At 36.6% G+C, this 22,854-nt stretch overlaps 2 protein-coding genes across 2 annotated transcripts; one reads left to right on the top strand and one right to left on the bottom strand.

The window, feature by feature from the left end:
- Nucleotides 1–1,039: 1,039 nt before the first annotated feature.
- DNAJB9 (DnaJ heat shock protein family (Hsp40) member B9) lies at nt 1,040–11,726 on the bottom strand. The gene is made up of 3 exons (XM_047095341.1): nt 11,518–11,726; nt 9,421–9,647; nt 1,040–8,438 (listed from the first exon to the last, which is right to left on the bottom strand). Exons 2-3 carry the CDS (start codon nt 9,635–9,637, stop codon nt 7,987–7,989), a joined length of 669 nt encoding a protein of 222 aa, XP_046951297.1. The 5' UTR covers nt 9,638–9,647; nt 11,518–11,726; the 3' UTR covers nt 1,040–7,986.
- A 247-nt stretch (nt 11,727–11,973) lies between these two features.
- THAP5 (THAP domain containing 5) lies at nt 11,974–19,259 on the top strand. The gene is made up of 3 exons (XM_047095340.1): nt 11,974–12,136; nt 15,641–15,833; nt 16,317–19,259. Exons 1-3 carry the CDS (start codon nt 12,057–12,059, stop codon nt 17,223–17,225), a joined length of 1,182 nt encoding a protein of 393 aa, XP_046951296.1. The 5' UTR covers nt 11,974–12,056; the 3' UTR covers nt 17,226–19,259.
- Nucleotides 19,260–22,854: the final 3,595 nt, after the last annotated feature.

The raw sequence follows: 22,854 nt of genomic DNA, 5'->3' as shown, positions 1-22,854 counted from the left end.
TTCACCAAGAAAATATATGTATATGTATAGAAGTGGTGTGATTATTCTATTCCTCACTGACTAGATATAACCTGAATTCACTACTCAACTGTCAGAACCTGTTTAATACCACTAACTGCTAATACTGGTCCAGTTAGTAAAGGATGAGACTAGATTATAAGAATCATTTGCTCTTTATCCTAATAATCTCATTTTGATTCTTCTGTTCGCCAATACCATCTTATTTTAAAAACACAATTTAGTAACAATGACTAGTTTTTATTTTCTTGGGACAATATGAAAGGAATTTTTTAAATTGTACTGTCATATTTGCTTGATGATGGCTTTTATAGGGTATATAGTCCTGAAAAAACAATGCTATTTAAATAGCTATAGCAGTGATCAAAAGAAAAGCATGGTGATGAAATGTAAGCTAGAATAAATAAAATTACAAAGGGTCTGATGGGATCTTTTTCAGGTCATAGTTAATTCAAATAGAGAGAATGGGAACACAAGCATATCACTTTTGCTCTACTTTAAGAACACATATTATTTAATATGTGTTCACAAATGATTCGTTATGATTTTTTACTCAATTTAGGTTGGTATTTACCAAACTTTGTTGGTGGCACACTTGGATATAGTTAAAGGTACTAGGTAAAAATAGTTCCATGGTCCAATAAGTTTGGCAAACAATACTTGGTATATTGACTAGAGATTAATGATATAGACTAGCATATTGAAAGCTCTGAGAAGCCACGAAGACGGTGTATTCTGGGACCCAAACTTCAAAAGCATGGGAGCGTGTTTTCTCTCCACACCACAAGGCAATGCTCTGGACACTAGCTGGGTGTCCTACAATTCAGCTCAATTCTGACACTATCTACTCGTAGGCAGCATCAGATCCCATAGGTTAAGGGCTCAGTCCTATAAGACTGCCCCTCCCTTCAGATGCCAAATGCAAGCCCAGCACATTACTTGTGTTTCTGACCAACTAGCTACATGATTGGAGTTTCCCACCATTCCCTCCTCAGGTTTGATTAATTTGTTGAGCAGCTCATAGAACTCAGAAAAACATTTTATTTCCTAGATTACAGGTTATTGTAAAGGATATAACCCAGAAACAGCCAGATGGAAGAGATATAGGGCAAAATATGGGGACAGGGCAGGGACATTCCATGTCCTCTCTAGACACACCACTCTCCCCAAATCTCTATGTGTTCCCCAACTGGGAAGGAAGGTCTCTGAACCTTCTCTTTTTGGGCTTTTATGGAGACTTCATCACTTAGGCACAATAGATTCAATCATTGCCATTAGCTATGGATTCAACCTCCTGTCCCTGTGCCCTATCTGGAGAACTGGGGATGGGTCTGAAAATTCCAACCCTTTAAACACAGGGTTGGCTCTCCTGGCAACCAGCCCCCTTCTTGGGTGTAGTCCCAAAATCACTTCATTAATAAAACAAGAGACAGAGTTATCACTCTCATTACTGGAAATTCCAAGGGGTTTGCAAGCTGTGAGCTAAGAACTGGGGACAAAAACCAAGGATATATGAGAAACATATTATGATCATTTAAATGACCAAATACATATTTCTTATAATTCACAATATAGTGCCTACCTATAAACATATTTAACAAGGTTTGAATCTTAACCTGGATTTCACAAAATTATTTAAACATCATTTTTTTTGCAGCATACTTATTAACATCCTATATAACACTATTCTGAACAACAAGCTATTTGCTACACAGATGAAGTCATAACTGAAACTCAATTAAAATATCCATGCTAAGAATTCTGTCCAGAAATATATTCGCTATAAATTACTTTCCAAATAATTTCTTTGAAAGCACTTAGTTTGGCTGCCATTGTCTCTTCAACCTGCTCCAAACAGGTGGGGCATCCCCACCACCTGACAGGAACTGGTCTTGTCAAAGTCATTTCTGACCTCCATATGCTAAAAAACAAACAAACAAACAAACAAACAAAAAACCCACAATGGTCAGTTCTCAGGGATTATCTTATTGTACCTAGTGGCAGCATTTTACAAAGTTGATCAGTTTCTACTTTTTGATAGATTTTAGTTTTTGTTTTTCCACTTTCTCCCAGGACACAAAACTCTTAATGCACTGGCTGTTTCTTCTCAAGTACCTTTGTAGGTTCCTCATTTTCTCCTTGCACTTTTAGAGTGCCCTGAGGGTTCGGTTCTTAGATTGTTTCTTTTTATATCTAAAAATATTCCCTTGGTGATTTCATTTAGTCTCAAGGTTTAAAATATTTTAAATTATATTTTGACAATTAAATTATATTCTGACAATTCCAAAGTATACATTTCAAGTTCAACTCTCTTTTCAAATTCCAGGCATATCTCCACCCTCTAGATATTTTCTCAAAGTTGATATGTCCAAATTGAACTTCTGATCTTCCCTCTCAAATGTCTTTCTCCTTTAGCCCTCCCCCTCTTGTTAACAGCAACTATCTTTCTAGTTCTCTATAAACACAAAGCTTGGAATCATCCTTTTCTCTTTCATGTCTATATCCAAACCATAGGCAAATCTTGCTGGCTCTACCTGCAGATTGCATGTGGAATCCAACCACTTTCCACCATCTCTACTGCTATCGTCCTGGAACACTGCATGAGCTACACCAATTTTTCATTCTGGAATACTAAAAAAATTTAATTCATGTCTCTATTCCACTGTTGCCCCTCCACAGCCCATTATCAACACAGTGCTAAAATGATCTAACATGTATGGAAGATAAAGTCATTTATTTGTTCATAACTCAGTTATCACATCACATTGCAAGGCCAACTTCTTTATAAAAGGCAAAAGCCCTATGTGATATGCTCCTAATCCTCACCACATTTATAAACTCATGTCTAGCTACTCTCCTTGTTCACTGACCTCTAGCTACACTGGCTTCTTTGCTGTTCCTAGAACTTGTCACACATGCTTCCATCTTCCATGCAAATAACTCAAACCTGCGCAGATTCACCTTCTTAGTGAGGCCTGCACTGGCCATCCTGTTGAAAATTGCTTGATCTGCCTGCCCTCTCAATATCCCATATCCCTCCTCCGTGCTACATTTTTTCTGTAGAGTTTATCACCTGACATAGTAATTTACTTATTTGTTGTGGTTATTGCAGGTCTCCTTCCACTAGAATGTAAGCACTGGCACCCTATTATTATAATGAATAACAATAAATAGGACTGCACAACAAATTATCTAGCATGGAGGAGTAAAAATAATTTTCCCTCTTCCTCTCTAGGTTCTTGACTGAGACTCCTCTTTCCCCATCCTTCACCCTGTAATAAAAAAAATAAAAATAAATAAAAATAAAAAAACCAGATTAACAGGAAAAAAAAACAAAGATATTTAATAACATGTATACCTCCAGTATACATGCGAGACACTCAGGAAAACTGAGTAACTTTCCAAAATGGCCCAACCATCTCCAAAGAAAGACAAAAGATGTTACGGTTGGGGGAGCCAGTTATGGAAGATTTTCAGGTAAAGCACAGTAAAGAAGAGTAAGGTTATTACACAGGTTTAAGTCCACGTCTTCTCCATTCATCAGAGTTTCTAGTGATTTAGTTATCTTCCTCTTCCTAGTACAAGGGGAGACACCCTTACAAATTGAGATATTCCTTTCAAATATAAATATCTTTTACAAAAACAACATCCTCTTGTCTCCCATGTCTATAGTTTTTTTTTTTTTTTTTTAAGAAAAGTAATCAGCCTAAAATACTTTTTAGACCTAAAAGGCATATTTAGAGGTGGCAAATTCTGCTCTTCACTAGGTAGTTCCCCATACAGCAAGGTCTGGAGAAAAGCAGGGGAGGAGTTTGAGTAGCAAAGTTGAGAGGAGAAAGAATCTGAATTTTGTAGAAGGGTCCAAGTAAGTCCTGCATGATAGGGAACATATATACCACACATCTACAGTTATCTTCCAGTGACTTTGGTTATAGTTGATGTTCATGTAAATTCATACCGCTTCATCTATCCTGTCTGACACCATCATCACATGGAAAGAAATCTTGGGAGAAGCAGGTTAAGTAAGACAAGGACCTCTGCCTGATTCACTGATGAAATATTTTATCATAAGTCTAGTACTACTAAATTTTTAAATTTAAGTTATCTCCTATTATCACAATTATTTCCTGAATTATAGTTCTTTGTCAGGGTTGGATGTTGGGTTTTCCTTAAATGTCTGACATTCCTTGGACATCTGTGTTTATGAAGGACTACATCAACTTCCAGATTGCTGTGAAAAGCAAGTTTCCTCAGCAATTAGACAGCCATTTGAACAGAAGCTATGGTTCTGTGTAAGTTGTCAGGGCATCTCAAACAGCAGGCACCTGCAGGTAAGTGGATGGCTTACAGAAGCTATTGTTTCCTACACATGCCCAAGTAAGGAGGCTTTACTCTGGGAGTGGAATGGTGTCATTACTCATCCTTCCCTTCCCCAAGCGAAAATTTACTTCACCTCTACTCTACTTTCTATAGCACCCCAATACCCTCACTGAGGAGCCTCCCTGGGAATAGGATAATCTGTTTCCTTGAAAATTTATTGTTTTAGGTTTTACCCTAAAGAAAAAGCTATCTCAGTTAATAGCAGTTTAGCTGGAGGAAAGAAGGGCAGGGGTTCCCAATGCAGTTCTTCAATTAATCAGCATGACTGAACACTGGCCCATTCCTTTTGTCTCCCCCCACCCCCACCACCCAAATCTGAGCCTTAAAATTTCTCTAGGATACCTGGCCATGGTTCTCTTTTCTCTCAATCCAATCCCTTCTGCTTTATTCCCTCCTGGAATGTCTCAAAAATCCTCCTCTTCTCCAGAACTTTTAGGACTTCATTCTTATATTTTCTGTTATTGGTACCAAGAAAGAGGGAAAACAATCATGGTTGATTATACTCAATCTGTCATCTGGAATTGAAGGTACCAGCATTAACATAAATATAAAAACTTTGGAGATCTACTGGTGGTACCAACATCTTCTTTCCTAGTGTGTTCTTTTAATTGCTAAATAAACTTTCACTTCAGAAAATTAAAATAACTACCCTAAGAATGTACAAATTTTTAATTGTCCTTCGGCAACCTGAATTCTCAAAGAACTAATCTCAGAATTGAAACTGAAACTCATAGCACAAACAATTGCCTAAAACCAACCGTCAGATCAGGAGTTAATTATGCCAATTCTGGAACACCAAAAAAATCTCATACCTACTATATGCCCTATAGTATCTAATTCAAGACATATTCAATCCAGAAAACTTGGAAGAATTACAAAAATTCATTCAAGAAAAAGACTAAAAGTCACATTATAGATATTACTATTTTGCCCAGAAGGAAAAAAAAAAGACTGGTAGATTTCATGTATCGATTTGTGTAGGGAGGATAGATTAAGCTATTGTATTGATCATTTCTTAAATATAGTTTTCTATTTTTTACCATACACCTGTACAGACTAAAAAGAAGAAAATGCGTAAGTTATTGAGAAAACTTTTATGTTGATTACTGGTCTAACTTCCAGTTGCTTATATATCAAACTATACACACATAATACACATACCCCCATAGATTACCTAAGTGTATTTTTGATATTTAGTTTGTATCTAAGGTGTGCATGACTCAGGGTCCATTTTTTCCTTGCAAAAATTATACCAAAGAGTCAAAAGGAACACCAAAAAAATCTCATACCTACTATATGCCCTATAGTATCTAATTCAAGACATATTCAATCCAGAAAACTTGGAAGAATTACAAAAATTCATTCAAGAAAAAGACTAAAAGTCACATTATAGATATTACTATTTTGCCCAGAAGGAAAAAAAAAAGACTGGTAGATTTCATGTATCGATTTGTGTAGGGAGGATAGATTAAGCTATTGTATTGATCATTTCTTAAATATAGTTTTCTATTTTTTACCATACACCTGTACAGACTAAAAAGAAGAAAATGCGTAAGTTATTGAGAAAACTTTTATGTTGATTACTGGTCTAACTTCCAGTTGCTTATATATCAAACTATACACACATAATACACATACCCCCATAGATTACCTAAGTGTATTTTTGATATTTAGTTTGTATCTAAGGTGTGCATGACTCAGGGTCCATTTTTTCCTTGCAAAAATTATACCAAAGAGTCAAAAGGGAGGTTTAAAAAAAAAAAAAAGGGACATTCAAATAAATGTTCAGAATGGGAAAACAAGGGGTAATCTGGCCCAGAAGAAAAAGGGGACAGATGCTGACAATGTAAAGTTAATCCTGTTTGAGGTTTTTTGTTTTTGCTTTTTGCTGCATTTGTTCTGTTCATAGGCTACAGATAATCCTCAGACCAAAATTCAAGGTATGGCCATTTTCTTATCAAGCAAAAGAGATAGATGGGGCACTTGGGTAGCTTAGTCAGTTAAGCCACCAACTCTTGATTTCAGCTTGGGTCATGATCTCACGGTTCCTGAGGTTCATGAGATTGAGCCCAGCATGGGTCTCGGAGCTGTCAATGCTCCCGTTGTCTCTTCCTCCTTCTCTGCCCCACCCCCTGCTCTCTCTCAAAAACTAATAAACATTAAAAAAAAAAGTAGTAGGTATATCTTCCAGGAAATAATTAAGATTCATAAATTAATAATTTCATTTTCTTCAGTTTGAAAATTAAAGATGATTATTAACAAATATAGCTTTATGTAAAATCTCTTTTTCCCAATCAGGCCTAAAGAGGAAAGAATACTTGCTCCTAGCAAGCAAATACATCAAAATCATAATTAACAAAATCTTTAAACTACAAAAACTTGTGAGGGAAGGATGATAAGAAAGTAAGAGTTTTTCAGGGTTTCAGGTCAAAAATAACTTCTGGAATATGGTCTATGGTCAGCATAAGAAGCCCCATTGTTTATATATCCTCCATAGTCCAGACTACAGAATAAACTTTTAACAATGACAACTGACGTCATATTGTAAATATTATATTTCTCTCACTCACACACAAGGTTTTATGAGACATTTACTAGTTTTAATGTATCCATAGGATTAATACTCATATGGAGTAGAATGCAAAAAGTGCAGAACTAAAGAAGTCAAATGAAAACAAAAGCACACATTTCTTAGGATTTAAAAATATTGCACATAATAAGTTTGCACAGAAATTACTGGCTGTTTGTATAAACAGAATGAGGTATTAGTCAATCTCTAGATAAAGATGAGTGCAAAGAAGAGGAACCACACACAAGAGATACATAAATTCATAGAAGACCTAGAGCGCCAACGACTAAGAGAAATGTGAAAAGATGTGTAAATAAGCTATGATTTCAACACTACAAAATCATTAGCCAGGGACCAAACATGTAACAATGTCTTGGCAATATTTCAAAAGTTTTCAACTGTCTTTCAGCCTAAATGGCTATAAGCAATACAATCATTTCCCTTACTCCAATTTTACTACAAAAAGGTATGGTTCTGTGGTAAATATTAAACCGTGACTTTCTGAAACTTTCAGCGGAAAGATACTATTATCCTTTGTTGAGTGACTCAATTACAGTTTCATGTACATTTAGCAACCCAAATCAGAGATGCTGCAGAGCATGCAACTTTAAATTAGCAAAGGTTTCACTGCAAAAACCACTGAAGTTCACAAATTTAAATCTACAGTAAGTTTTAAAGTTTAACTTTTAAATACGTATCAGGTGAACTCAATCTTTTCTTGGTAATAAAACTGGCCACGCAAGTAAGCCCAAGGGCAAGTAGAGAAAAAAAGACCAGGCAGAATTATAATATCTTTTGTTTTTTTTTAAAAAGAATGTTTCCTAATCAGGAAAATTAATAATTATCTATTTCTCTAACTGAATGTTGCTGAATTTTCAAAAACCATTTAAATACATTTAATATCTATATCAAGTTAAGTGAAATCATGCACTTGTCAAAATAGTTCACAGAAAACTGTTTTGCATCAAAGATATTGAAGAAGAGTCAACTAGTTGGATTTAGTGAGGACAAACAGTGAACTACTGTCCTGAACAGTCAGTGTATGTAGTAACCATATTTCCTCTTCGTTGTGTGACAGTCCTGCAGTGCTTGCTAGATCCATGGAATCTATTTTCAGTCTGTACTGTGTGCCGATTGGTGGTGTCAAAACCACTAAAAGAAAACATTTTCTCCATATCTTCAAACATGTCATCAAACAGTCCACCTCCAAAAGAAAACTCCTGGAAATGATGTCTTTGTCTACTGGAACCATCCTGGCGTGTCTGGAAGTGATTTTCAAAATGCTTCTTGGACCGAGTGTTTTGGTTTTGACCAAAAAATCCAAAGTCTTTAAATAAGTCATCAAAATTAAAGTTAAATGATTGCTCAAAAGGGCTTCCGTTACCTCTTTGTCCTTTACCATTAGTAAAAGCACTGTGTCCAAGTGTATCATACTCTTTTCGCCTGTTAGCATCTGAGAGTGTTTCATATGCTGAAGGAAATAAAAATATTAGTAACTGAAGGTAATCAAAATTACATATAACCCAACCTCTTCAAATAAGTGAATTCAATTCTCTATTTTAGGGAAGAATATCATACCATCAATAAAACCAAAACATTATAAACGTAGGAAAAAGGTAAAATGAAAGTTACAGTAGGCAGGGCCTTTGTCTTGTTCACTGTACAGTATCGGCCGTTAGCATATGCCTGCCCCCAATAAATATCCAATAAATATTTGTTAAATGAATGCTACCATTACTTAAAGGTAAGCATATGGGTAACAATTAGTTATTTTTCATATTATTTGGGTAAAACTATTCTTGTATTAAATAACTTAATGGCTCAATATAACTTTAATTAGTTATATTTAGAAGAATTAAGATTTCTTACTTCCTTACTAGCTGAAGTCAATGTTTAACTCCAGCTCTCTATTCAATTACCCCCATCCACCATTAATTACCATATGCTCAGTGCAACTTGTTTCAGGGCTAGTCTTAAGCTAAAATTTGTTTCATATTTTTTCTTTAAAGACAAATGTCATTTTTAAACATAGATGAAGAAAAAACCCACATTTCAAAGTCTATTTAAACTTTTTATACTTAATATTTTTATATTTAATCTCCATACTTAGTAAAAACCATGTTTCATAGATTAGCTTATAAGTTTTGGGAACCTAAAATTCCTTTCAACATGTAAACAATAAGCTACTTCATAAACAATAAAAGAAAGAAGTAATACATTATCAACATTTTAAGATCTATATGTCAATAAAAATGCATACTACCATTTATCCATCCATCCAGGAATCAAAGTATTTATCATAAGAAAATAGTCTCAAGAATCTCCCTTTATTTAAATGTAGATCCCTCTCTGCCACCCACCTCCACAGTATCTCCAGATACATACACTTCTTAGCTATCATTCTCCTTTACTAGTTAATATCTGTGAGACCTCAGAGACAGTCATTTACTTACCTTCTGCAATCTCTCTGAATTTTGCTTCAGCATCAGGGCTCTTATTTTTGTCAGGATGGTACTTCATGGCCAACTTGTGAAAAGCTTTCTTGATTTGGCGCTCTGATGCTGATTTTGGCACACCTAAGATATCATAGTAACTTTTGGAGGCCAAAATTAATTCCGTTATCATTAAAATGCAGATTGCAAAGACGAAAACTGACTGGGGAGTAGCCATTTTTAATATCCTAAAAAAGAAAAAAAAAATTATCCATGGAGCTAACATTAAGATTTTTTAAAAAGAAGCCCAGTGAACTTTTAGGATACAAGCTATACTTCCTGCAGTATTAACATTGTTAAGCATATAGTATCTTGTACTTGTTTCCATGTTATTTCATTTTACAGGCTTTATTACCCCTACATTGGTTGTAATCTTCTTGAAGGCAAATATAATTCAACCTAAGTGGGAAAAAATCTTCTTTGCTTTACCTTTCCACTAATACTCTGGTCATACACAGAGTAGACACAAAAATACTCAATAACTGATTTTTGCCAGTTAATATTGAAGATTCATCATTTGCAAACATTGTAAAAAGGGTGGGAAATCCAAATAACTTTTCAAAGGATGTCAATTTCCCTTTCAAAAATTCATATTCTAGGGGCGCCTGGGTGGCGCAGTCGGTTAAGCGTCCGACTTCAGCCAGGTCACGATCTCGCGGTCCGGGAGTTCGAGCCCCGCGTCAGGCTCTGGGCTGATGGCTCAGAGCCTGGAGCCTGTTTCTGATTCTGTGTCTCCCTCTCTCTCTGCCCCTCCCCCGTTCATGCTCTGTCTCTCTCTGTCCCAAAAATAAATAAACGTTGAAAAAAAAATTTTTTTTAAATTCATATTCTAAAAGGATTAAAAATAAGAGTATTTAACTTCACAGAAAAAGTACATTACCAAGGTAAACAGCCCAGTAGGTCTGAATTGATAATCTTCCCTTCCTAAGAATATGTACCAACTTCAGCCTTCATTTTGGCAAGGTGAGCCAAGTATTGCAAATAGAAAATCTCATCATAATAGTATTGACAATACAGTAGAATGTAATGATTTTTTAATTGTAACATCCCAAATATTTAACAGAAAAATGGATAAATGGGTTTTGTTAAAAACTTGTAATTAACAGAATTTAACATTTCTCCTAAGGCTACCAGAAAAACGAACTGTCATAGTCGCTACTTTGGATAAGCTAGTTATTTTCAAACTTCTCAGTAGTCATTAAAATATCTAACCTTAAAGAAGTTTTACATTAGAATTCAACTTAGAATTCTGGGTAGTATAGATTTAATGACTTGGGATTCAAAACGAATGTGATCCTGTTTTTTGAACTCTACTACAGGAGTTCTTAACCTATGATGACATTAAAGGCTGACGAAAGACAATACGGTTTGTGGAAACTGCCTGCCTTTCTCTCCTGTGGCATTTTCTGAGCGTAATTAGCAGATGGATTCCTCCTTTCCAGAGAGTTACTCATAGTCACGGGCACCGAGGATCAAGTACGACCGTCTAAAGAACGCAGAGGGAGTACTGCGGACGCCACAAAGACTGCAGGTACTTCCCTAGTCAAAGGGTGGGTCTGAAACTGACAGGGAGGCACATATTACTGGTTTAATGAAGGTTACTCCACAGTTTAGTATCTGACACTTTTTTAGGAGACCGACTTTGTATTATACTGACTTCTCCTTCCCAAGAGGGCCCATCGGACAGCAGCCTGGGCCTTACTCCCCAGAGCCGGTGGCCGGTTGGGCTGCACTGTCCAGCCCTTACCCCAAGACGACCCCATACGCGTCCGGTCCGTCCAGGCACCGCCCTCGCGGCTGTCCGCGGCCCGCAGGCCAGCCCTGGGAGGAGCTGTCCGACGCCCGAAAAAGCCAGCGGCCAACCCAAAACACAAAACGCCCTATTCTGTGGTTCGGTCATCTCCTTTTTCCTCGTCCCTCAAGAACACCAGGCAGCCTGAAGCGCTTGCGACGACCGTGGCGACCACCAAGAGGCCAGTCTACAAAGACCGGCCGAAGCCCTGGGGACACTCTAAACACCCCTCCCCGCGACCTCCCGGCCTCTCCCCACATCCTCACCCTCCGACTGCTGCTGCTCAACAGAGCAGAGGCGCCGGGAGACTGACGACCGGCTCCACACAGCTGCTCGGCCCGGCCCTTCGCCCAGGTCTCCACGGCCTCCCCTAGCCGGCGGGCGCCCCACTGCCGGTTGCACACCGACCTAACGCTCCGCCTGCCGCCGCCGCCGCCGCCGCGACCCCTCTCAGCCGGCTCCCCACTGGCCGGCGGCCGCTGCTGGCGCCGCCACCTCAGAAGACCTACACGAAACGCTTCCCTATTGGCTCCCGCTTCCCCACCTGACCCTGGCGCCCTACGCGCACGTGGAAAACTGTTGTTGCCGCTCAGCCGGTGCGTCACTTCCGGCCCCAACCTCCCGAAAGGGCCGTGCTGAAGCCTGAAGAAGCGGAAGTGAGTCGAGTTTTGCAGCGTCTTTCCTCTCGGCCTATTCCGGCGCAGGCGCGGTGGCCTCGGACGGCCTGGACTTGCGGCCCCACCTTGGCAAGGAGGTTCCGCTAGCGCCCCTCGTCGGCCTGGGCCTTCTGGGCCGCACCCGAGCGATGCCTCGCTATTGCGCAGCGATTTGCTGTAAGAACCGTCGGGGACGAAACAGTAAGGACCGGAAGCTGAGTTTTTATCCGTAAGTTGTCCTTCGAGCAGAAGCGTCAGACGCCTTGACTTTGGGCCACTGTCCTGTGGCCGTTGTAGCCACGGTTTGGGGTTATCTGGAAATTCGTCCTCGGCTCTCCGGGCGTGGCTCTTCACTGCGCGGGAGGAGGATGTTAAGGGTCTAGTTGAGTTTACCTAGAAATGCCCTGGGCTAGGACACTGAGCTGGTGGCGAGGCATATAGGGGCCTTTTTGGGTGTTAAATAGCCCCCTAAAACAGTAGAGTTTGGGCGGTGCTCCGTGGATTTCCGAGCGTTTCCCCACCTCACCTGATCTCATTTTATTGTACGACGTTAACCACCACTTAAGGCACACATCAAACCCGCCAAGTGGGACGTTGCATTCACAGTTAATTTACACCTTCTGTGAGTTAGGTTGCATAGATGTTCTTAAGTCCGTCTTCTCCCGACGAAACTAAGGCCCTTCAGAAAGTAGGTTACCTTGAAAGTTCTGTGACAAAGCCAGGATTACAACCTGTGCCCTGCTCAGGGCTCTATAGACTCTTTATTTGTACAGACAACAGGCTAAGTGTTGTTCCAAACTACTACTGCCACGAAATATTTCCGTGAACCCACAGAAGTGTTCATTTTTATTCAGAAGACGAGGGAAGCAGTAGTAACTCGGAGTCCAAGCTCCAAAGCCAGACTTAGTAGGTTCACAACCTGGCTCCACTACTCTGTAGCTGAATGACCTTCTGCAAAGTTTGAACTCTCTGTGCCTGAGATCTCTCACCCGTGGAGTTATTAATTGTACCTACTTCACACTTTGTGTGTAAATAGGTAAAGCTGCACTTGACAGTCAGTACGTGCTTAATATATGTGAGAATCAACATATTTGCAATACTCTGTTTCCTTTTTTTCTTGTTGTAAAAATAATTCATTTAGCTCTAACCTGGTCGTCTTTTACTCTTGTAGATTTTCACCAGCTATTTTTTGAAGCCTGTTTTACTTTAAACCAGAAACTCTGTGTTCGTGGATACAGTTGCTTTCCATGATCTTAACTAATGGAAAAAAAAAAAACCAAAACCTGGTAACCCAAAATAACTTACATATGGCAATATTTCCAGGATTGTCTCCCACCCATAGCCCACAAGATGCAGAGTGATTTTTGAGAGGAATTGTTAGTTATCAATAGCTGTGGCTCTGAGAAGGTTTGTAGCAAAAAATCATGTTAAACTTGATTTAGCCTCATATTTCCCAGATTTATTTGGCCTTGGATTTAGGGGGAATAATGCCAGACTCCAAATTCTTTTAAGTTAATCTTTCCATAGTTACTGTTTTTAAGGAGGGAAAAATAATAATGCCAGAGGAGGTCAGTTGTAAAGATTTTTTTCCTCCAATTATGAATTTACTGAAAGTGGGTTTTTTATGTTTTTTATTTCCATATGTAGTCTGAAAAATAAAAATTGAATTAGTTTTAGTCCCCTAATAGCACCAAACTTGAAAAATTGAATTTGTTAATGCTAACACTGTAATAAGCTCTACTGTATACTAATTTGATAATTCAGTTTACATATGTATATAATATTCAGTTTATACTGTGATTATTTTATACTTTTTGGGGGATTAATACGGCATTGAAACAAAATTACTGAGCAAATTGAACCACACTGTAAAGATACAAAGTTGTTCAGGAAACCTATTCCAGGAGATTTCTTAGAGATTTACCTGCTGAGAAAGTATTGCAGTCCAGTTACTAATGAGGATATGCACAAACTGATCTTTTTTAATTAATTAATTATTTATTTAGTTAGTTAGTTTGGTAACTTAGTATAGGTACAATAGAAATAATCTGCAAACAGCGTGCTTATACATAAAATGACGTTTAAAAATATTGTAAAAGGCATATTCCCTTTTTAGATGTAGCAGAAAAAGTATGAACTTACCTATGGCTAACAGAATTTAGGTCTTCTGAAAAGAAAATCATTTTTGCCTTTAAATGCCTTTTCTGGTTATGTGTATTATACTTACAACCTAAATTACTGATACATGCAAGGTTAAAAGTTTTTCAAACCATGTATGAATATTGTATCTATGGTAAGAACTTACAAAGGTAGATCATCTGATTATTCCATATAAGGGTATCTGGGTTAAAAATTATTTCCTACAAAGTACCCAGACTCCTTTTCCTTAGCATCTTCTAAAAAATTTTTTATTTTAAAGTTTATCTTTATTTTTGAGACAGAGAGAGACAGAACATGAGTGGGGGAGGGGCAGAGAGAGAGGGAGACACAGAATCCAAAGCAGGCTCCAGGTTCTGAGGTGTCAGCACAGAGCCCGACGCCAGGCTCGAACTCGTCAACTGCAAGATCGTGACCTGAGCCGAAGTCGGATGCTCAACCGACTGAGCCACCAGGCACCCCTCCTTAGCATCTTATAAAGTTATCAATATTTGCAGGGGTGTGGGGGGAGGCATGCTATTACAAAGCATAACCTAAATGGTTGGGATTGAGAGGGAATGTATAATTGCTGCTTTCTATATAAGAAACCTTATGTCGTTACTATTTTTTAAAAATAAGAATTTAGACATCTCATAAAATCATTGAAATATGAATTACTGTTAACTCTTGTTTAATGGAGTTTAACTGAAACCTATTTACATTGGTAGGAAAAGTTTTCTCTCAGATTCTGTCATTAGCCTAATTTTGCCTATAACACACATTTCATTATGTTAGCACCAACTCTAAATAGAGGTTATTTTCAGCCCAGGAACAGCACAAAAAGAACTGTCTTTTCTCTGTCTTTTCTCTTTGATTTCAATTTCATGTTATAAAATATGAGTCTGTTCTTTACAACATTTTTAGTTCTTGTGTCAGTTTTCTTTCATAACTTGAATTTTAGGGTTCTCAGTTTATTGGTCATATAAGTTTAGAAATAGTAGACTAAATTATGTATGGATAGATTTGAGGCTGATTCTGGTAAAGGGCATGGAATATTAGTACTTTTATAAAATATAGTATTCATTGTCAACTAAATCACTTACTTGAACTAACTTTTAAAAAAATATTAATATTAATAAGGGCCTAAAGTTTAATACTTCCTTGAAATATAGAAAAGACACCATTTGACTTATTAGTATATAGTATCAGTATAGAATACATTTGAATAGGACTTTGTAGTTTATGCCAAGCTCTTTCCCAGTTCTAGGCAAAATATACAACAAAATAAAAATATAATATAATCCACAGAAAATATGAGTAGATTTTATCCTTTGTTGGAACACACATATTTTACTTGAAGAGAGACTCTGAGTTCTGTTTTACCAGCCAGTCTTCTCAAAAGCTTTGGCTACATGTCTTAGAGCTTACTCATCTTTCCTCGAGAGGGGATGTAGTAATTATCACAAAGATGCTCTTACATGGTAGGGACTGTTGCCTTGCTTTTGCAGCACTCAGTGCATAGGTTACCCTATGTATGCAGTCCTGGAACTTGGCAAAATTGTAAAAATATAGCAAAGTTTTCCTTTTTTAATTTCAGGTTTCCTCTACATGACAAAGAAAGACTTGAAAAATGGTTAAAGAATATGAAACGTGATTCATGGGTTCCCAGTAAATACCAGTTCCTGTGTAGTGACCATTTTACTCCTGACTCTCTTGACATCAGATGGGGTATTCGATATTTGAAACAAACTGCAATTCCAACAATATTTTCTTTGCCTGAAGATAATCAGGTATTGGAGGCAGAGCATAGGGGAGAGGGGGATAATGCAGGGTGGTAGGTTGCAGGGTCGCAGGTAATGAGGTTAAGGGAGGGAGAGGGAAAGATAACTGCTGGGGAAACAGATACTTGAGAAAAAGGAAGAGCTAATTTATGCTTTTACTAAAAGTATGATAATTAAAAAAAAATTAAACCATTGTGAAGCATACCTTAAGAACCAAAGATAACATGTGCATAAATCATTAAGTTATTGACATAAGATAGTGATCTAAGATTTTGTTACTGGTCTTTGAGTGATCTGAAATATTTCCATCATATATTGAATGTGCTTAATACTTTATAAAAAAACACTTTGAAGTAATATGAGTTGTTATATGCTTAGAACTTTTTTTAACTGCATAAATTTGGCCAATTTATAATTAAATATTCAGCACTGACTAATAAGAGAATAAGGTTAGTGAGGACATCTTTAGAATTTGAAAATATTATTTTCTAGGAAAAAGACCCTTCCAAAAAAATATCTCAGAAGAAAAAATTAGATGATGAGAAAGAAGTATGCCTAAAAGCCAAGTCACAAGAATCATTTGCATCAAATGAGCTAAAGAAAAATACAGTTAATACAGATATTCTCCCTGAACACACAGAATTACTTAATTCTTCTACCTTGGTGAAGCCACCAGCTGCAAAAACAGAAGGTATACAAAATAACATATTAACTCTTAATCTGATTAAACAAGATATTGGAAAACCAACATCTACCTTGGAAACATCAGTTACCCAAAACATAGGTGGTTTTCACACATCTTTTGAGAATCTCAATTCTACAACTATTACTTTGACAACTTCAAATTCAGAAGATATTCAACCATCTTTGGAAACCCAAGAAGTACTCGAAATCACTACGAATCATCTTGCTAATGCAAACTTTACAAATAATTCTGTGGAAATAAAGTCAGCACAGGAAAGTCCATTCTTATTCAGCACAATTACTCAAACAGTTGAAGAATTAAATACAAATAAAGAATCTGTTATTGCCATTTTTGTACCCACAGAAAATTCCAAACCTACGATTGATTCTTTTGTACCTGCTCAAAAAGAAACTGTGGAAATGGAAGATCTAGACGTTGAAGACTCCTTATATAAGGATGTAGACTATGAGACAGAAGTTTTACAAATTGAACATTCTTACTGCAGACAAGATATAAATAAGGAACATCTCTGGCAGAAAGTCTCTAAACTACATTCAAAAATAACTCTTCTTGAGCTACAAGAACAACAGACTCTTGGAAGATTGAAGTCTTTGGAAGCTCTTATAAGGCAGCTAAAACAAGAAAACTGGCTATCTGAAGAAAATGTCAAGATTATAGAAAACCACTTCACAACATATGAAGTTACTATGATATAGAGTGTTAAGAGGTTTTAAAGCTGTGACTTTTATATAAGCTTTTTGCAGCCAAACCAAATTATATGTAAAGTGAACTTTTTCCTGTATAAAGTTCTCATCTTAATGAAGCTAAGTGTTCTAATATTATGAACTGTATCCTGTTCTTATAATGTTCATTTTTGGGAAAAACTAGAGAGTTGTTGGGCTGTAGAGAAAAAGTTTCACTATTTGGTAATCTTCTAAATTAAAGTTAAAATAGAGTGAATAAATAATATGGTAATATGGTTCATAAAATGGGAGAGCATGGATATGGTGAAAGGGATCCAGAAGAGAAATAGACTCAGGTATCAGTCCTGGTTCTACCATTAGCTTATGACTTGGGCAAGTTACTATTGAATCTCAGTCTGTAATCTGTAAAATAAGGGCACTTCCTAAATCTAGTCTGTTTATAGTTCTTTTCCTTTCTATTCAGGTACTTCTAATAGAACAAATTTTCTAAAGGGAATAAATACGTAATAATAGATATTGGCTAGCATTTGATGTTATTAACTATTGGATTATCCTCAAAATTCTGTGGTGTGTGACGTTTTGACTATATAGTAATCTGTAGTAACAAAGGAAGGTACTCTTTATAATTTTATCCACTTGAACTAAAATAGCCATCCTTTAGCTAGTTCATAGAAGAGGTACATTAAACTTGAAAGAACATGTATTTCAGTACCGTATATGTAGCTGACCATTATAATACAGAGTCACTTAATCTTAACATTCTGTATTTAAGGTTATAATTTGCAAACCAAAGTTTTAATGAGGTTAATTTTTAAAAATCTATATATTACTTTATTTTAGAAATCATACCTTTTATCTGTTTAATGTGTAACTTTTAAAAATGTGTGCTTTTGTCATTTTTAAATTCCAGAATGATAGAGTAGTACTTAATATTCTACATGCCCACTTACATATATTTTATTAAAATACATAAGAAATTATAGATATTTGGTGATGTTCTTAGGCAAGTAGGAGAGAAATGGTGATATAAATAAAAATACTGCTTATATCCATATGAATTTTTTAAAATGTGAAAGCAAAGACTTAATGGGAACAACAGAAATGTGAAACAAAAAAGATCTTGTAAAATTGTCACTTCATAAAATATTTACTGATGGTGGTATTGAGCAAGTTCTGATCAGTGTGATTCATATTTTTTCATCTTTTTTTTTTTAAATAAAAAATACTATTACTTATCTTCAAGAAAGATTTTGAGAATTCTTGAGGTAGCATGTTTTTGGTCCTGGAAGATAGGAGGTGCTCAATAAATATTAGTTGACTGCACAGCAAATAGTATACTAATTGTTTTGTAAATTCACGGTGATTGTTTTTGGCCACATTTTAGCTTTTTTAAGCTGATAAAGTTAATTGGTATTATATAAATATGTGTCTGCTAAATACAAAAAGTTGATTTAGACATGTCCTTATGTGATGATGGGACAAAAAAAGAAAAAACTTTAAATTTTTTCATAAACTGTGTGCAGATAATTGGTAGAATTAATATTGTTGCCTTTAAGTATTCTTATATTTCATTTTTACAGTACTTTAATAAAAATAGTATAGATGTAAATAACCTTGATAAGTCATTATGAAGTAATGTTTCAACTCTGTTTTTAACTGTGTATATTGTAGTTATTTTCCATTTGTTTGAAGTAGTTTACTCAGGAATAATTTAAACTCATTGTATTTCTTTAAATTTAATAAATTATAAATATTTAAGATATTTTCTTGGCCTGCCTATATTCAATTCGGGATGTTTCCAACCTGTTAACTTCTAAATATATTTGGGGATTCTGATGAATTTTATTTCTTACTTGCATTATTATAGCAATCTCTTAGCTTATCTTGCCATATTTTTAATCCCTTCCATATCATTGTGGATTCTGTCAGCTTTTTACTTCAACTATAGATCTAACTATAGCATCCACCCACTACTTAACTTTCCCAACTCAGAAATCTGAAATTACTCTTGAATACCTACAGAATAAAACCAAACTTGTTACTATATGTGATCCTATGTGATTGGCTTCATCATGTGTTCTAGCTGCACTACTTATTTAGCATTTTCCAAATATAGAGGTGACTTTCTTCCTGAAATTTAACCAGTCAAAATTGCAGTTTGATTGAATTCCATCTCCTTTTTTCCAGTCAAAATTGTTTTCTCTCTGCTCCTACGGGGCTTCATTTTATAACACCATGACAGCGTTTGCTGTATACTTTTTTACTTCATGATATTTATGGCTGTTTTTTGACCAGATTGCAAGCTTTATAAAGCAGAATTTTCATTAATCACTTATTTCTTTGACAATGTAATATTCACTCAATAAATGTTTGGATGAACATTTTGAATTTGCCTACTTGATTCTTGTCACTTAAAGTCAAGAACCTTCTTAACAGAATGGGTCCTTGATACCTTAGAATGTTTAGGGAAAGTTATAGATCTTTACATAATCGTTGAAACATTCCATGTCTCCAGTGGACAATACAGTTTACCAGTTATCTGCTATGCCATCTCTGAATTGTGTGTGTGTGTGGTAGACTATCCCCACTCAAATATTTTGTTTTCTATCCTATATAATTAAAAAGGAAGTAAGTCCAAGTATGGCTATAGAATATATCTCATTCTATATTCTTTCCTACACTGTGACCTTACCACTCTCTTATCAAGAGGTGAAATTTATTTCTCTACCTTTCTTAATCTGGTGGGCTATGTGAATGCTTTGACCAATAGAATACAGTGAAAGTGATGCAGCCTGTTCCAAACTTAACCCTTAATTGGGTTGGCAGCTTTTACTTCTTTGGAACAGTATCTCTTCGAATGCTAGATGCCCTCTAAAATGTGTGATTACCCTGATGCCATACTGGAAAAGCCAAAGCCACATGGAGAGGCTCTAGAAGATGTGAAGAAGCCAAAAAGCAACTCAGTTTGTATCATAGAGTCCTGAAAGACAGTAATTGGAGTCAACAGGTATCTCTGGAATTGGAGGAAGAGGTGTGAAGACATGTTTTTTTAAAAGAATAGAATTGATATTAACAAGCAGTAGTCCTCACACAGCTTGGCAGGTGTCCCTTTCCTAAACGCAAAGGTTTGCAAGTTTATTCTCTGGAGAGGACAAAACAAATTCTTCAGAAAAGATCATGGGTATCCCTATACCATACTGAAAAAGAGGTATTAAGTGAAAGTTTATAGTGAAAGTTTGTATCATTAAGTGAAAGCTGAATAGTGAGCTCCAACCTAGCCTCTATCATATATTCAGTTCCCAGAACTGTGGCAACCAAACTTACACCCTTTAGTTTTCTCTTGGGAATTTGACAAACTTATGATGTTGAAACAAGATTTCACATTGGGAGTTCCAGCTGGGTCCAGCTAAGTCACTCTTCAGTAGTGATTCTTAACCCTTAACTGCATCAAAATCACTCGAGAGGTTTTAAAATGTTTCATTACTCAGGGGCACCTGGGTGGTGCAGTCGGTTAAGCGTCCGACTTCAGCCAGGTCACGATCTCGCGGTCTGTGAGTTCGAGCCCCGCGTCAGGCTCTGGGCTGATGGCTCAGAGCCTGGAGCCTGTTTCCGATTCTGTGTCTCCTTCTCTCTCTGCCCCTCCCCCGTTCATGCTCTGTCTCTCTCTGTCCCAAAAATAAATAAACGTTGAAAAAAAAAATTTAAAATGTTTCATTACTCAATCTGATTCAGTTAGGTATAAAACCTGAGTATCTGTGGTTTAAAATTTTTCCCAGGTGATTCTCCTATACAGAAAAGTTGAGAATCCTTGCTCTACAGTAAAGCTTATGGACATGGCTCATCCCGGAGTAAAGAGTTTCTCGTCAGTGTCCTGCTGACAGTTGACAGTCAATTGTATTAGAGATAGCAACCAAAATAAGTACAAAACAGCAATTTAGAGAAAATACTGTTAAGTAGAAGAAGAGTTAGGGGAAAGAACCAAACTATACTTAATACTCTTACTAAAAAGAGATGTATATTGTATACCTGAAAACAAAAAGAATACATTTTTATTTAGTTAAAAAATTTTTTAATGTTTATTTCTGAGAGAGACAGAGACAGAATGCGAGTGGGTTGGGAAAGAGAGACAGGGAGACAAATCTGAAACAGGCTCCAGGCTCTGAGCTGTCAGCACAGAGCCCGACACGGGGCTCCAACTCAGGAGCTGTGAGATCATGACCTGAGCTGAAGTCGGACACTCAACTGAGTGAGCCACCCGGGCCCCCAACAATACATCTTTAAAAAGGAGTATTAAAAAGAACCCTAGTAATTTAAAGTGTGATATTAGGGACACACCGAGGCACATTATTTTTAAAAATCAAAACTTTAGACACAAAAAGAGGATCTTATTTCATCAAGAAAAAATCCACAAAGGGTCAAGAATAGGACAGCTTCAAACCTCTGAATGGCTACACTGGAAGCAAGACAAGAGATCAATGATTTGAAAATTATGAGAAAAAGATTTCCAAGATCAAATCCTGTATCCAAAGCCTCAAAATATTGCATCCTCTCTTTTCTAAGGCAGCTATTGGAAAATGCATCCTAGGGAAACAAGGCTGTAAAAGAAAATTAAGAGAATGGCCTGTCTTATAAAATTATACCTGTGATGATATTTTATCATTCAATTGATCCCGAGATTAGAAATAGGAAAAAGGAAATTCAAACTGAGAAAGAAGCAGAGAGAATCCCAAGTTGGTAGTTAAGGGAGGTCCCAATTTAATAGCCTGACCACCAGTCCAAATTAGAGTAGGGCAGAAGGCTCAGGAAGTTCTTCAAGAAGATAAAAATTGAGGGGCGCCTGGGTGGCGCAGTCGGTTAAGCGTCCGACTTCAGCCAGGTCACGATCTTGCGGTCCGTGAGTTCGAGCCCCGCATCGGGCTCTGGGCTGATGGCTCAGAGCCTGGAGCCTGTTTCCGATTCTGTGTCTCCCTCTCTCTCTGCTCCTCGCCCGTTCATGCTCTGTCTCTCTCTGTCCCAAAAATAAATAAACATTGAAAAAAAAAAAAAGAAGATAAAAATTGATAGAATAACTGGGGTAGAATTTAGAGTTGAATTAATAGTAAATACAGAGAAAACTATGCAAACAAATCGGAATACACAAAATATGTAGAATGGTCAAGCCGTTATTTCTTAGTACATACTAAGATACATAGTTAAAATAATGTAGTTAAAAAATACATAGTTAAAAAATACTTAGTACATCGTTAAAATAATGTAAATACAATATAAGCACTGATATATTAGGAAGATAATATGGGACGGGGGGGGGGTTGTGTGTGCCATGTGCATCCAGAGGCATGCATATATAATTGTGCTGGGGCCAGGAGCAAGGAGTGGGATGATGTAATTGAAGCAAAATCCTCATCAACCATAGTGGGATATCAAAAGATAATGCCTAAATGCAAAAACTTTAAAAATAGCAAATTAGGCATATTATTTTGAGTTAAATAGGTAAATACATAAAAAATCCACATATGTCATTGGAAATTGTTGACTCAGGAGTAAGAAATGGAGAAGGACTGCAGTTTTTTGTTTCAAGGCTTATAGGATGCTGACTTTTTTTTTTTTAATTTCTTTTTTTTTTTCAACGTTTATTTATTTT

The sequence above is a fragment of the Lynx rufus genome, unplaced genomic scaffold, assembly GCF_022079265.1.
Source record: "Lynx rufus isolate CCGP_SWC_20201006 ecotype Redwood Valley unplaced genomic scaffold, mLynRuf1.p SCAF_4, whole genome shotgun sequence".
Taxonomy (NCBI): Eukaryota; Metazoa; Chordata; class Mammalia; order Carnivora; family Felidae; genus Lynx; species Lynx rufus.
The sequence above is the reverse complement of the archived record's forward strand: the minus strand, read 5'-3'. Positions and strand labels throughout refer to the sequence as shown.